The sequence below is a fragment of the Culex quinquefasciatus genome, chromosome 3 (assembly GCF_015732765.1).
Source record: "Culex quinquefasciatus strain JHB chromosome 3, VPISU_Cqui_1.0_pri_paternal, whole genome shotgun sequence".
In the NCBI taxonomy this organism is placed as follows: Eukaryota; Metazoa; Arthropoda; class Insecta; order Diptera; family Culicidae; genus Culex; species Culex quinquefasciatus.
Window position 1 is genome coordinate 84351855 of NC_051863.1, and position 14110 is coordinate 84365964.

At 42.5% G+C, this 14110-nt stretch overlaps 1 protein-coding gene across 1 annotated transcript; it reads left to right on the forward strand.

The window, feature by feature from the left end:
• Positions 1–327: 327 nt before the first annotated feature.
• Positions 328–3372, forward strand: LOC6049660 (zinc finger MYND domain-containing protein 11). The gene is made up of 5 exons (XM_038266177.1): positions 328–517; positions 588–729; positions 801–2808; positions 2879–2939; positions 3008–3372. The coding sequence occupies exons 1-5, from the start codon at positions 512–514 to the stop codon at positions 3128–3130; spliced, it is 2340 nt and encodes a 779-aa protein (XP_038122105.1). The 5' UTR covers positions 328–511; the 3' UTR covers positions 3131–3372.
• The last annotated feature ends 10738 nt before the right edge of the window (positions 3373–14110 follow it).

Below are 14110 nucleotides of genomic sequence, written 5' to 3' on the forward strand. Positions count from 1 at the left end.
AGCTCGGGCTTAGATAACTCTATTGAACCAAAACTGACACCGACGAGTGCGGCTGTTCAAACGAACGTACCATAAGCCCGATCTCACGCACACTAGCTTACCATTTGTTTTTGCTGGCGGGTACAAATTTTAACCTAAAAACCCTTCGTGTACAAACACGCAATACATGCGCACGTAGATAACTCTATTGTGTATTTCAACTCTAGAGATTGTTTTTGAAAAGTTCCTATAAGCTATTGTCTTTCATATGTTTATAGGACCTATTCAAAAAAAACTCTAGAACTTTTCACAGTAATTTACGTAATTTACGGACGCACCCGCACACAGCCAGACGTTCATTTTACATTTTTCTCTCGAAGGATTCGCACGCACGCTGTCAAAGATTTTTGATAAACAAGAAAGTTTGAGTTCTTCCCGCCAACTTCCGAACAATGCAGTTCTTGTGGCTCTCGATGTAACCGTCGAAAAAAGGTGATCAAATCAGGCCAAATTTCCGCTTCCGGACGGCAGGATGTATGTGAGTACAACAAATCGGTGGCTTTTGTTTGTGCAAAACAATTATTGCTTTGTTTTGTTTTTTTTTTTAGGCAAACATGGAACGCTACCACCGGAACGAACCCGCCGAGGTGGTCAAGAAAATGTGGTCGATCATCCGGCACGATGACGAGGAAACCGAACACACCAGGCTGGTAAAAATTTTGCAAAAGGAGTTCCCTGTGGCAACCGGCGGTAGGGTTTTGTTTTGGGGTTGTTTTTATTTAGATGCAAATGTAATCGTCTTTTTTCTTTTTAATTGTTAGACCAAATTGAATCGTTCGTGAGTAACGCAGTGGTCGACGGGCTGATCCAGGTTGTGGATAAACCGAAAAGGCCCAAACCCAAATCTGTTTATCATTATGCGCTCCCGGATGCTGACAAGTTTTCGTTTCCGGACGATCATCCGGATCCATATTGCTACGAGTGCCACCTGGAAGGAAACGTCTCCAAATGTTCGAGCTGTTTGCGAGTTTTCCACCTTTCTTGCGCACGAACAACTGAAGCCAAGCAGGTGGTAATGGAACGGTTTACCACGAAAAAAAGGATCAACATGTCTGACTTCGGGACAGGTGTCGTGGCGGCGGCTGCGGGTACAAATGAAACACGATCCGTAAACTCACCGGCTTCGTCCGTGGCTAGCCAGTCCGAGGTTATGGAAATTCGGATGCCAACTCCGATGATCGATTCCAACCGGAACGAGAGCAAAATCGACGTGAAGCAAGAAGATCTCAAACAAGAGCTGACATCTGACGAGCCACAGTTTGTTGGCTTGATTAGGCCACCGGATCGGCGCCTGGAAGAGCGGCTCAACACACCGACGGTGAAGCCGGAGGATAATGGACCCAGTATTATGGACAGTGAAGATTTGATGCAGAAGTTTTGCTACCCTTGCCGACAGGTGCAAGGCAACCAGTACAATACACCTCCGAACATGAGCCAATCCGAGCTGAACTATTTGCTCAAGTTTATCGTTGACGAGTACAAATCCTGGCTCCCGGCAGATACCTACTCGCTTACCAGGCTGTTCAACAACCAGCCGCGCTCGGCGGAGCGGGTGGAAAATTTGGAGCTGAGCAAAAAAATGCTGGTACGTTTCTCGATCGATCTCGACGCCATTATGTTGAAAATCGAACATGGCCAGTATGAAACGCTCGAGGAATTCAGCGCCGACACGCAGGACATAGCGCACAATATTGCCGTTATTCATGGAGCTGGTTCGTTGGAGTACAGCGCTGCGATGTACTTCATTACCGACTGTACGTACGATCTGTACGAAATACGACAGTGCCGGGATTGCTTCCGGCACAGCAACGAAAAAGCCGAACCGGACTGGTTTGCGCGGCCGTGTCACACACGCCATGAGCTAGTTTTTGCCAAGCAGAAGGGATACCAGTACTGGCCGGCTAAGGTGGTCCGGGTGGTTAACAACAAGTACGACGTTCGTTTCTTTGGGGGAACGCACACGCGAGCAGTCGTCGATGCCATTTACGTAAAGCCGATCGATTCCGATTTCGAACAGCTCAAGATAAACCCAAAAAAAGCGGGCTTTCAACTCGCGATGGGTGAACTTCACAAGCACCAGGCACTGATGAGCCTCCCGAAGGACAAGGAGTACTACGCTTACGGAAGCAAGACTCCTCCAATCAGCGTGTTGCTCCAGAGTGCAGGCGTCGAGATCTCACCAATGCCGGTACAGCAACTGACTCCGGCTCCGAAGACGCCCAAAAAGCGAGGTCGCAAACCAAAGGTACATCGTTCCAACGTGAGCCTTGCCAGTGCCCCTTCCAACTCATCAGCTCCTCAACAAACAGACGAATCGCTGGACCAGGTGGCTCCTCAACTGGAAGTTTGTCCTTCACCCCCGCAGAACACCAACAACATCCGGCAGAAGCGTACTTTGGATCCGCACCCGGTTGTTCCCAGCGACCCAACGACGCCCACTAAGCGGCAGAAGCGTACGTTGGAACCAGCTGTGCCCAGCGAGCCAACGACGCCGACCAAGCGAGTTAAGGCTCGCAATCCAACGCCACCCTTTCGCAGCGATCCAGCAGATGCTCTCGGCACCAGTTCGGCCATGCTTGCCTTGCCGGGACCGTCCAACGAAGCGGCGCCGAAACCGCGCAGTCCACGCATCAAAGCGCAACTCAAGCGACAGTACTCGGAGGATGCGATCAAGCTTAAGGAACTGATGGACGAAATTGACGACATCGAAACGGTGAAGCGATTGGCTGTGAACGCACTGCAGGAGGATATTGACCGGTGGCAGAAAAAGTAACCGCAGCGGAGGTCACAAATGACCAACTTGACACTTATTTGTGTTTGCTTTTCTTTTCTCACATAGGATTCGCTCGGTCGTCAACGAGTACACGCTGCGCATTGATGCCATCAAGCGCAAGCGTTGGGTAAGCCGACCTGTTTTGTCTCCTTTCGATTAGGGTGCTAATATTCTTCTTCCTTACCACTATTCCAGTGCAACATCTGTGATCTCGAAGCTGTACTCCACTGCTGCTTTAATGTTTCGTACTGTTCGCGCACCTGCCAGGAGAACGACTGGCCGGAGCACAAGAGGAAGCACCAGTTTACCAAGCAATAGCACATTGGTTTATCTCGATTTAAACCCTTGACTGAATTCGAAATTATTCGCTGGACTACTTTTTTTTTGTTATCTAATTTCTAGCCTCAGCTTGCGTCTACAATTGGATTCTTTTTACTTGGACGCGCCTGTTTTTTTTTTGTTTTCATTATACAAAATGAATTAAAACTATCAATCGAGGGAATCGTTAATTTCCCCATTCCGTTTCACGAAATAAAACTGAATTTGACAAAAAATATCAATCAATTGTGTCCTGCAATCAGACTTACCTTTTGACCTGTTGTAGCTTGATCGGTGCACCGACACCAAAGTTTGGTGTGACGGCGGTGTGGATCGGGTACATACACAAAACTGACATGGTTTCTGCGCCTACCACACGGGAGAAGTTTAGAACTCTTGATACCTAGCAAGCTAGTTCTTAGTGGTGTGGTTGTCAAAGGCACTGCATAAGTATTTTAAAGGTTCTTGGTTCGAATCTCGACAGTTATTATTTTATTTTTTTGAATGTTTTTTATTTGTTCAGAATAATTCTTTAGGAATAGAATTTCGTAGTGTCATGAAATATAAACTCTAACTTCTAGTGCATATAATCCTGAAATAGCCATTTTCATTTACCTGCCTGCATAATACAGAACGTTTTCTCTATTCCACTACAAAAATCCATTTAATTTTTAACCCTTTGACCAGAGCGTCGCAGGTTCGAAGAAGTTTTTTTAATGTATGTAATCACTAATTTTGATAATAAAATTGAAAAAAACTCAAAAATATTTAAGTCAGGATTGAACCAGGAACCTCGTGATTAAAAGACGGAGATATTAAACGCCAGGCCACCCCGAAGACGTGAAAGATGATTGACAAACCTCTATCAAAACAATGTCGCCTCCGGTTTACTGCCGTTCTACGCATAATTGTCCCATGTTCAAAAAAGTGCACACCCTTACCAAAAATCATGATTTTTTGAGTTCCAAATCCCACTTTTCATACGATTTTTTGAGTTCAGGTACTACAACCATAAAAATGGTTATATGGGTTGAACTAAAAAATTCGTATGAAAAGTGGGATTTGGAACTCAAAAAATCATGATTTTTGGTAAGGGTGCAACTGAGAAAAACGCGATTGAAATTTTTCTACCGATTTCTGTGTTTCTACGCATAATTGTCCCGTGGGTTCCTATTCGCCCTATGTAACCCTAATCGCCCCAGTTAGCAGTTTATCACCCTTAATTGTGATTCTGTTGCTTTACAATAGATAAACAAGACATAATGGTTAGTAAAACTAATGATTCCGTTTAAGAAAATACTTGGTGGGACAATTATGCGTAGAAGTTTAACGATGGGACAAACAGACTTGGTGTTGTTTTCAATGAGTTTACGAACAAAGTACCAGATTTTATGTGTTTTTCTTAAAGTACACATCAAACTAAACTTAAAAATGTCATAAAGTCAAAATCGTCCAAAACTGACATGGGACAATTATGCGTAGAACGGCAGTTTACTTGGATCAACCATTCTGTTGAGTTGCATCTTAGTATTCCTTATTCTTCATGTAAACTAATGTCAAAAACATAAACAATGACTTTTGTTTGTTGACAGAAAATGGACGAAACTTAAGTTGACCGATTCTTCGGCTCCTTTTCAAAAAAATTCCAAGTTTTTTTCAGCGTTTTGGCTGTAGTGGCAAAATAGAAGAAGAAACCCCCAATGTTATAACATATTTGGAAAGATAATTGATTTTCCTAAAAAGAAATATCATGCAGAATTAACCATTTAGTACCTGTGCTTCTCCTGAAATAAAAATGTAGCGTGACGGGACAACATCGTAAAGCTGGACTTTTAAAAGGAACACTACAAAAGTCGCTACAGTTTTGCCAGTTTGATTTTTAAAAAAACTTTTGCTCTTCAACACATTATCACAAATTAAAAAAAGAATCTTTTGCTCCTTGAACTGAAAGAATTGGTTGAAATTTGAGTTTTTGCCAGCCATTTCTTTTCGTGACGGGACAACGAAAGGAGCAGATTTATGAAAAAACTCCTCTCCCGTTCAATGGCTTGCAGACCACATTTGGTCAATATTCTTGGCTTCTAAGGTAAGAAAACGCATTTAAAGCACATTGCAATTATTGCATCATAATAAAAATGATTTTTATCATATTAAAAATCACATTGAAAATTGAAAAATGTGACATTTTGGTGTAGCTTCGCTAAGAATCGGTCAGTTTGGTTAATTCAATTACGTTTTCTTTAATTATTCTATTTTATATCACTTTAATCTAATCACGTCCTCCCCACATCCGGATCATGTACAAATTGGCTCTGGAGCAGCCTCTGCCTAACGTCATCGCTAGAGGTGTAGGCTTGTTCCGTTTGAAGGCTAGTACGCTGATCGGAAGGAAAGGGGTCAAGAAATGGCTTTACGAACAGCAGAACAAAGGAGAGGGAGTGATTTCTTGGGGCTTTTCTTCACCCTCTCTGGCTTGCTTTAGCTGCCGCTGCTGCCCATTTGATTTTTTTCTTGACCGGTTTCTTCCGAAGTGCGTATACCGCTTGACGGAGAACCCAAACAACATGTGCTTCCCTAAAGAAGCTTCGTTCTGACGCGTGCAGCGCCACGGTTTTGTGAGCGGTTGGAATGGGCGTTGGGCATTGGATTCGGGTGGGGACGGTGGATTCGATTTTAGAACCAGTGCAGGAGTGAATGTTTCGAAGGCAAGTAGGTAGTCTTGGATTGCCGGTGGGAGTTTGGTGATTGCAACCAGACTGGTCATCCTAGACCGCCGTAGGCGGTAGCAAGATGATAATTTGTATAGTTGCCCTATATGTTTCGATAACTGTGATCAATTGTTTGAAAAATAAACTGTACATAAGTGGTAATAGTAGTTTATGCAACAAGTTGCAAAAAGAGGATTTTTTCAGCACGAGTCGTACATTTATTTAACGAGGTTCACCGAGTTAGATAAATACGACGAGTGATGAAAAATCAAGTTTTGCAACGAGTTCCATACAACGTTTTTGCAATTCCGAAAAACACCCTTTGGACAGAATTATAGGACAAATGTCCATGCATTGAGTCAATGAATCGTTCAAATCAAAAAAATGTTGAAAGGTATAACTTTTCCGAACAAGTGCTGAAAAGTTCAACTTTTCAGCATCCATTTCAGTGCTGAAAATAGAACTTTTCAGCATTTGTTTTGTAAAGTGTTACTATTCGATTCTGTTATTTTTGGTACAGAAAAGTAGGCTGTTTCGTCGTTCAAGAATGACAGGAAAAGTAAGTAGTTTCACGACGGAATTGCAAAAAGTTCTTTTTTTATTAGGTGATGTTTCATTTTCTTATTTTTATCTTCGGAACCGGAAATAGTTCTTTATTATTTATTTTGTAGTTCAGTTGATAAAGTCTTAAGAAGCAGGATTGCACGTTAATTTTCATATTAGATTTCAACACACTCTTATGTCCCACTAGGGTGTAATATGGTTGTATGGAAAAAAATAAAGTTGTCCAAATTTAGTGAGCACAGCACTTTTTTAGTTCCTTCTGGGGTCCTAAACAACTCCTCAAAGTTTGGGACCGATTGGTTTAGTCCTCACTTTGCGCAAAGCGATTCAATTTTCCATATAAATTTGTATGGGGAAAACCATTTTTTTTGCGATTCCTGCTCACGGTGGTTCCACTCGGCATGTATGCGAATCAGTGATGCACAGATGGAGTCAATCGCAAACTACGAGTTTTTTTTGTGACTCCTGCTCGGTACGCGGAAGCCTTGTCCCCAAACTGCAGGTCCAACATCCTCCCCACAACGAAGAGATCGACAAGTTGGCCAAGCTAATTCAAGACTTGTCGTCGGAGCTGTGCAAGCTGCAGGCAGAGTTGAACTCGTCACGAGCCACCTGCAAGAGGCAACTCGACCGTATCCAGAACAAGCTGAGCAGTTAGGACCATTGGGATGTTGCACGAGATCGCTTGACGAGCAACATCAACGAGAAGCTTGAGGCGATTGAAAAGTGTGCCACCTTGGCCAAAACCTGCTCCCGTACCGTGAATTGCTGCAGACTTGCTGTGAACAAGATCCCATACCATGAAGGCGAGAACGTCAGAGACCTGGTCGGAAACGTACTCCGTCTCCTCGACTGCGAAAGCGAAATGTCGAACGTCGTAAAATGTTTCCGTCTTCCCGTGAAGACATCTAAGTGGACCGACCGCTCCTTGACCCCAACAATCATGGTGATCTTCAACAGCGCCGAATCGAGAGGAGTAGTATTGCGGCAGTATTTCCAGCGACACCAGACGGCAAAGCTGTGCAACCGTCGAGGCGGACCATATCTGGACTATCGGTTCACCTTGAACGAAGCGATGTCGATCAACACCTTTCGGATCCGCAACCTGGCCCTTCGTCTCAAGCAGCGCAAGCAGGTCAAGTCCGTGTTCATTCGGAACGATAGGGTATCCGGGCTACTCCCGGGACAGAAGCAGTACGCTCCCATCGAGACCTTGGAGCAGGTCTTGGAACTCGCCGGAGGCGATCTTGATGGCGAAGACACGTCGATCTTCTTCGATGCCACATCAGCGGAACTTTCCGCATCATCACGCTGCTAGACGCACCATGCTGCTGACGTTTTCCACAAATAGCATGCTCAGAAACTTCCAGAACTTACGTATCGGACATCTGAATGTCCGTGGACTTGAACGGCACATTGACGGTGTGAAGATCATCCTCGACAAGAAGCAGTACCACATGTTCGCCTTCACCGAAACCAAACTAAAGTCTTCTTCACCTATTGGACCAATACGCATACCCGGATACGACTTCGTTAAGCACTCGCTCCCCTCCGGCAGGGGTCGAGGTGCCAAAACCTGCGGCGGTGTGGGACTTTACGTGCGGAAGGGATTAAAAGCTACCACGATGAACAAGTCAGCATTTGATCCTGCGACATCCATCAACCAGCGCGTCGAGTTTCTGGACATCCGGATACGAATCAACGACTGGAACGTTTGCGTTGTTGCGCTTTACAATCCGCTCAGTACGAACCCCAACTTCGCCCAGCTACGAGAAGCTCTTACTGGACCTCCTGGACGTTGGTTTTGACAGGCTGTACGTAGTGGGCGATTTCAACACCAACATCACCGCTCCCCAGCCATCAGCCAATCTAGTGGCACTGCATCGAATTAACGCAACATTCAACCTTATAAGGTATATATATATATATATATATATATATATATATATATATATATATATATATATATATATATATATATATATATATATATATATACAGCAATTCCATTTGAAAAGAGCCTAAACCAAAAAAAAAGTTCTCCGATCGGGCTCAAAATTTTTCTGGGGGTTCCTTGGCCAAAATAATTAGACCCGTATTTTTTTGTTTGGCCATTAGGGTGGCCTACATCGTGCTAGGGTGGTTCAAAAAATGGCAATTTTCGTCATTTTTCGCAAAAACCACTTTTTTCTAAAAATCATATCTCCGCGCCATTTCATCCGATTTTAGCTGTCTTAGACGCAAAAGAAAGGTGATGAGTTTGGCTATTTGGGAAAAATAGTAAAAAGTTCCAAAAATCTAGCTTAACTATTGAAAAAGTCGTATGAAAACTTAAAATGGCGTTTTGACCGTGTCTGGACCAAAGAGCCTATGTCTGAAAATATTTTTATCGGATTCCTCGGAAAATTTCACATAACATATCAAAAAATTGGCGATGTCGAACCGTACGTTTCCGAGATATGATTTTTTGAAAAAAAAAAACTGCGTTTTTCGACGCGCCACGCGCAAAAACGGAAAATGACGAAATCGGCAAAAAATCAACTTTTTCCACTAAAACTGCGATAACTTTAAAATTTCAGCGATGACCTATAGATGTTATGGTACCAAAAGTTGCGTCTCTCAATTACGAAAATTTTGGTACCCAGACATGTATAGGTCATCGCTGAAATTTTAAAGTTATCGCAGTTTTAGTGAAAAAAGTTGATTTTTTGCCGATTTCGTCATTTTCCCGTTTTGATGATCGTAGTAATCGGTGCGTGCGGGCGCGAAAAGTTTTTGCTGCGTCATGTTTTTTCTTCGATTCAAAATTCTCTAATTTTTCTGATAATCTTTATTTTGTTATTACAAATAAGTGAATTTACGGAAATTCCTTTGTCCGTTCCGGTGGCCATCCATACCGCATACCGGTAGTGGCAATAAGAAATGTTTGGTAATTTCGGTGAAATTTTTAAATTGTGACTCATGGTTGTCGTCAGCGGAAAGGAAGAGACAGCGGAAAAAATGAAACATACAAAGTGACCATCGGCGAAGGAATTTCGTGGTTCTCACTTGATCCTGCCCGAATCCAGTGAACAACTGCATGTGTTTGAGGAATGATTTCAGCAGTCCCATTCCGAAGAAATGCTTCCCGTTTGATAAGCGCTGAGCACGGCCACGATTCCTACCACCAGAACGAATTGGCCGAGTGATGACCTTCTATTAGGTGCTGTCGGGTGGTTCAACTTGATGCTGTCGATCGTGCAGAACCAGAAGAGCTGCAGGAACTGCAGATGACTAAAATTTGAGATTCCATCTAATTCGAAGATTCAGACGATCAAATGGACTGAAGCCCAAGATATCTGATTTGGTGAGATCTTTCCTTTTAAATATCAGAAGATTCTTTCATTTACACTGACATACACACATTCCATTTAAGATAATCCACGCCAATATTTGAAGTAATCTGTTGAATATTTCTCTATATTGATGTCTTTTGATCCTTATTTTATATATCTTTTTCTTGATATTCTTTTCTTCTTTGCTCTTTCTACCATCTGTTTCTTTAATGTCCTTGTGAGGGGATCATCGATCCATCCGCATTGACATACTATCTTTTCATTTTTCTTCTTATCTTTCTTCATATTTTCACTCTTTTTAACACTTACTACCAGTCTTTGTGAGGGGATACTGAGCTCGATTTGCTCTCCATCCGCAATGACCTGTTCTCATCTATGTTTTTCCCTTTTATTAGTAGTTAGAATCAAAGCCGGGGATCGGGGAGGGAGCATCAGGGCAGTGGACGGTATGCTGTAATGGCGGAGATTGGATGTAGATAGTGGAAGACCAGAACTACGTCACAAGGGGAAAATAGCGTATTAATTGTACAATTCTTAAGGATTGTCTAATTACTACATCTATTGACCCCTGTCAGTCTCCAGCTGTCTGCCGCGCCCTTTAGGCCCCCAACAGGGTGCGAGCCCTGTTTTTCAGCTTTGTCAGACTTTTTCGGAGTTATTGGAGGTTACTGTCGGAAGGAGATTCTCTTCCCTGAGGACACCGTGAGTGATTTTGCTTGTTCGCGTCCAACCACCCCCTTTTGGCCCTTCATACGGCAGTAATTTGAAGATGCTCCCTTTAAGTCTGAGCCACTGTAATTCTAGGCAACCGCTACATAGGTCATCCTTGTGGCCCTGTTGGTTATCCCATCAAATCAAATCAAATCAAAATCAAATCATTTCGTCATTTTCCCGTTTTTGCGCGTGGCGCGTCGAAAAACGCAGTTTTTATTTTCAAAAAATCGTATCTCCAAAACGTACGGTTCGACATCGCCAATTTTTTGATATGTTATGTGAAATTTTCCGAGGAATCCGATAAAAATATTTTCAGACATAGGCTCTTTGGTCCAGACACGGTCAAAACGCCATTTTAAGTTTTTATACGACTTTTTCAATAGTTAAGCTAGATTTTTGGAACTTTTTACTATTTTTCCCAAATAGCCAAACTCATCACCTTTCTTTTGCGTCTAAGACAGCTAAAATCGGATGAAATGGCGCGGAGATATGATTTTTAGAAAAAAGTGGTTTTTGCGAAAAATGACGAAAATTGCCATTTTTTGAACCACCCTAGCACGATGTAGGCCACCTTAATGGCCAAACAAAAAAATACGGGTCTAATTATTTTGGCCAAGGAACCCCCAGAAAAATTTTGAGCCCGATCGGAGAACTTTTTTTTTGGTTTAGGCTCTTTTCAAATGGAATTGCTGTATGTATATATATATATATATATATATATATATATATATATATATATATATATATATATATATATATATATATATATATATATATATATATATATATATATATATATATATATATATATATATATATATATATATATATATATATATATATATATATATATATATATATATATATATATATATATATATATATATATATATATATATATATATATATATATATATATATATATATATATATATATATATATATATATATATATATATATATATATATATATATATATATATATATATATATATATATATATATATATATATATATATATATACCATGACTTACTGAATTATTTGTGTCTTCAGCGTAATTTTCGTTGAGTAATTGGTGTTTTTTTGTGATTTTTTTTTGAGATCTTAATTAATTGTTTTGTCATTTTCAAAGCCCCTTCCTATATCATCGTTGATCGGAAGGCACGGCGTCGGGTAAATTGTGTATAATGTTTTAAATAAGGTTTTATTTTTAATGGTGCAAAAGCCATTCCTATATAATGATCGTAAGACGCACTGACATTTTGGATTAATTAATAGTGGAGTGAAATAATTGTGTGTGAGTGACTTTGTGTGTTAACCAAAAAGACCTTCCCATAGCATCGTTGCTCGGAAGGCTCGCCGACGGGTCTGTTATGAAAGTCCTCCCCATAGCATCGTAGCTCGGGAGGCATCGAAAAGCCAATACCTTATCCTACTAACCCAAAAATAATAATCACGTGATGCTTGAAGGAGATGCTGTGGATTCAACGGTCTCAAGCGGTATCAACAAGTATATAGCGAAAAACTGTGTGCTTGATGAGTCTGCAACTTCAACTATCGGACTAACATTCCTCCCTTTCGTTGAACTGCAGGCTTCTTGGGAGGGCACCGGTATTGACTAATAAAGTAGGGATCTTCAGAGGTTAAACAGTGAACGGATGGTTGGCTCCGAGGGGCGCGACAATAGTAAAAAATTAAATAATTTAATTAATTAACTGCCGAAATTAACAAATTAATGAGAAATTAACGATTGTTTACGATCAAAATATTGCCACCTCTTTTTACACCACATTGATTTGACAGTTCGACCGACGACGTTCGAAGCACGATTGTTGTTGTTGTGTTTGGTGTAATTTTTTTGTCGCCAAAAAGTCGGCTTAACGGGAGAATGCTTTCTCTCGGTGGTGGTCCAATATCCAGGCGTGGTGGCAACGATCGTGACGGAGAGATCACTCCGGTGGACATTCCGACGGTGGAGGCACAACTCTGACCGTGAAGGCGGCGGCGGTGGCCGGTTCATCGATCGCAAGCATAACTGAGGTGGTGACTAATACAATCGCGACGGCGATGGCGGCGGTAGACACACGGGTTGGCAGCAGCACCTGCAGCGGGAGCTGTCTTCCCAGGTGAGCGTTTGGTTGCGGTAGGTGATTGTGTCACTAACTTCTGAATAACCAATTGAAACGTGTATAAAATTGATGTTTACTCCTTCCAGGATCAATAGCCACCCAAGGAATGGTGGTGGCAGCCTTCCCGTCGGCGAGCCTGGTGCGCTTGGTGACGATCACTTCAAGCAAAACAATGTAAAGGGGCCAATGTGAGTTTGTAAACAATGAGTCTATCCTGCTCACTTCTAATGTGAACATCCACTGACGTGAGCAGGATAGACTCTTTGTTTACAAACTCGCATTGGCCCCTTTAAATTGTTTTGCTTGACTTTAACTTTAACTGCGGAACAGCACCACCACCAGTTACTGGTAGTATCTGGAACAATGGCCCTCGAGCGGTTCAAGAGATTTTTGGGATATCCGTCAGCCGGAGAACGACATCTGGCAGGAGCCCCCGGCCAAGGAGGGTGGAGGTGACGGTGAATAAAGAGGCCAATGCGTATTGGTGGACGCTAGAATGCCTGCGGCGGAAGAGGCGCAGCTATGATTTTAAACAGCTTTGAGCGGATGGGAAGTGAATTGTTTCAACACGGTAATACCGATATCAATTACATCAAGTACAAAGATATTCCCGTGGAGGCGATTAGCGAGAACGTTCCATCCCACATAAACACTTTCGATGACGATGAATTTTAAGCTGACAAAATACGACGTGTTTACGCCGGTCCAGAAGAACGCCATTCCGATTGTCATGAGCGAATGCGATGTGATGGCCTGCCCCCGGACAGTTCCGGAAAGACTGTCGCGTTCCTGGTCCAGATCCTTTATAAAAAAATACAAGCATGGCGTCACTCCGCCGCCCTAGAATCGTCCCTTCAATAGTCGCAAACAGTACCCACTGAGACTTGAGCTGGCTCCGACCAGATGCGCGAGTTGAACCGTGGTTGTAACCTGGACAACATTCGCTTCCTCGTGCTAGACGAGGTTGATAGTATTTTGGAGTGCTAATAATAAAATTGTGAAAAAAAATGCTTAGAAATATAAACTGAAGTCTAAAAGAACTTGTATTCATTTATCACATTCGGAAAAGTAATTTCACTTTTAACAGAAGTTTTTTCGCAAAAAAAAAATCGTTGTTGAAGTAAGGTGTGATGTGATGCTGCTGCATCCACTTCTTGTCCCGTTCGCTCTCAGATTCGCGTACACGTCGTACTCCCCGGCGCGATTCAGCTTGCCACGTTGGTGCTGCATCTGCTGCTGGTTCTGTTGGCAATTTTGCGGTTTTTGTGCTGCTGCTGATCTTGCTGCTGATTGCGATTCTGACCCTGCTGCTGCCGTTGGTGAATTCGTGTAGGTCTCACTACCTGGGAAGTTCGGCGGCAGCACATTCATTGGAATTGGAGACGGAACTTTCGCCTGGAGCAGGTGGAATGGCGGCAACGGGGAAACCATGTTCAACGGTGAAGAAAAATTGTCTGCAACTGCTTGGGAACCTCCGGTGGCGGAAGCATGAAATGCTGCGCCTACTTATTGTTCATATTCAGCTCGT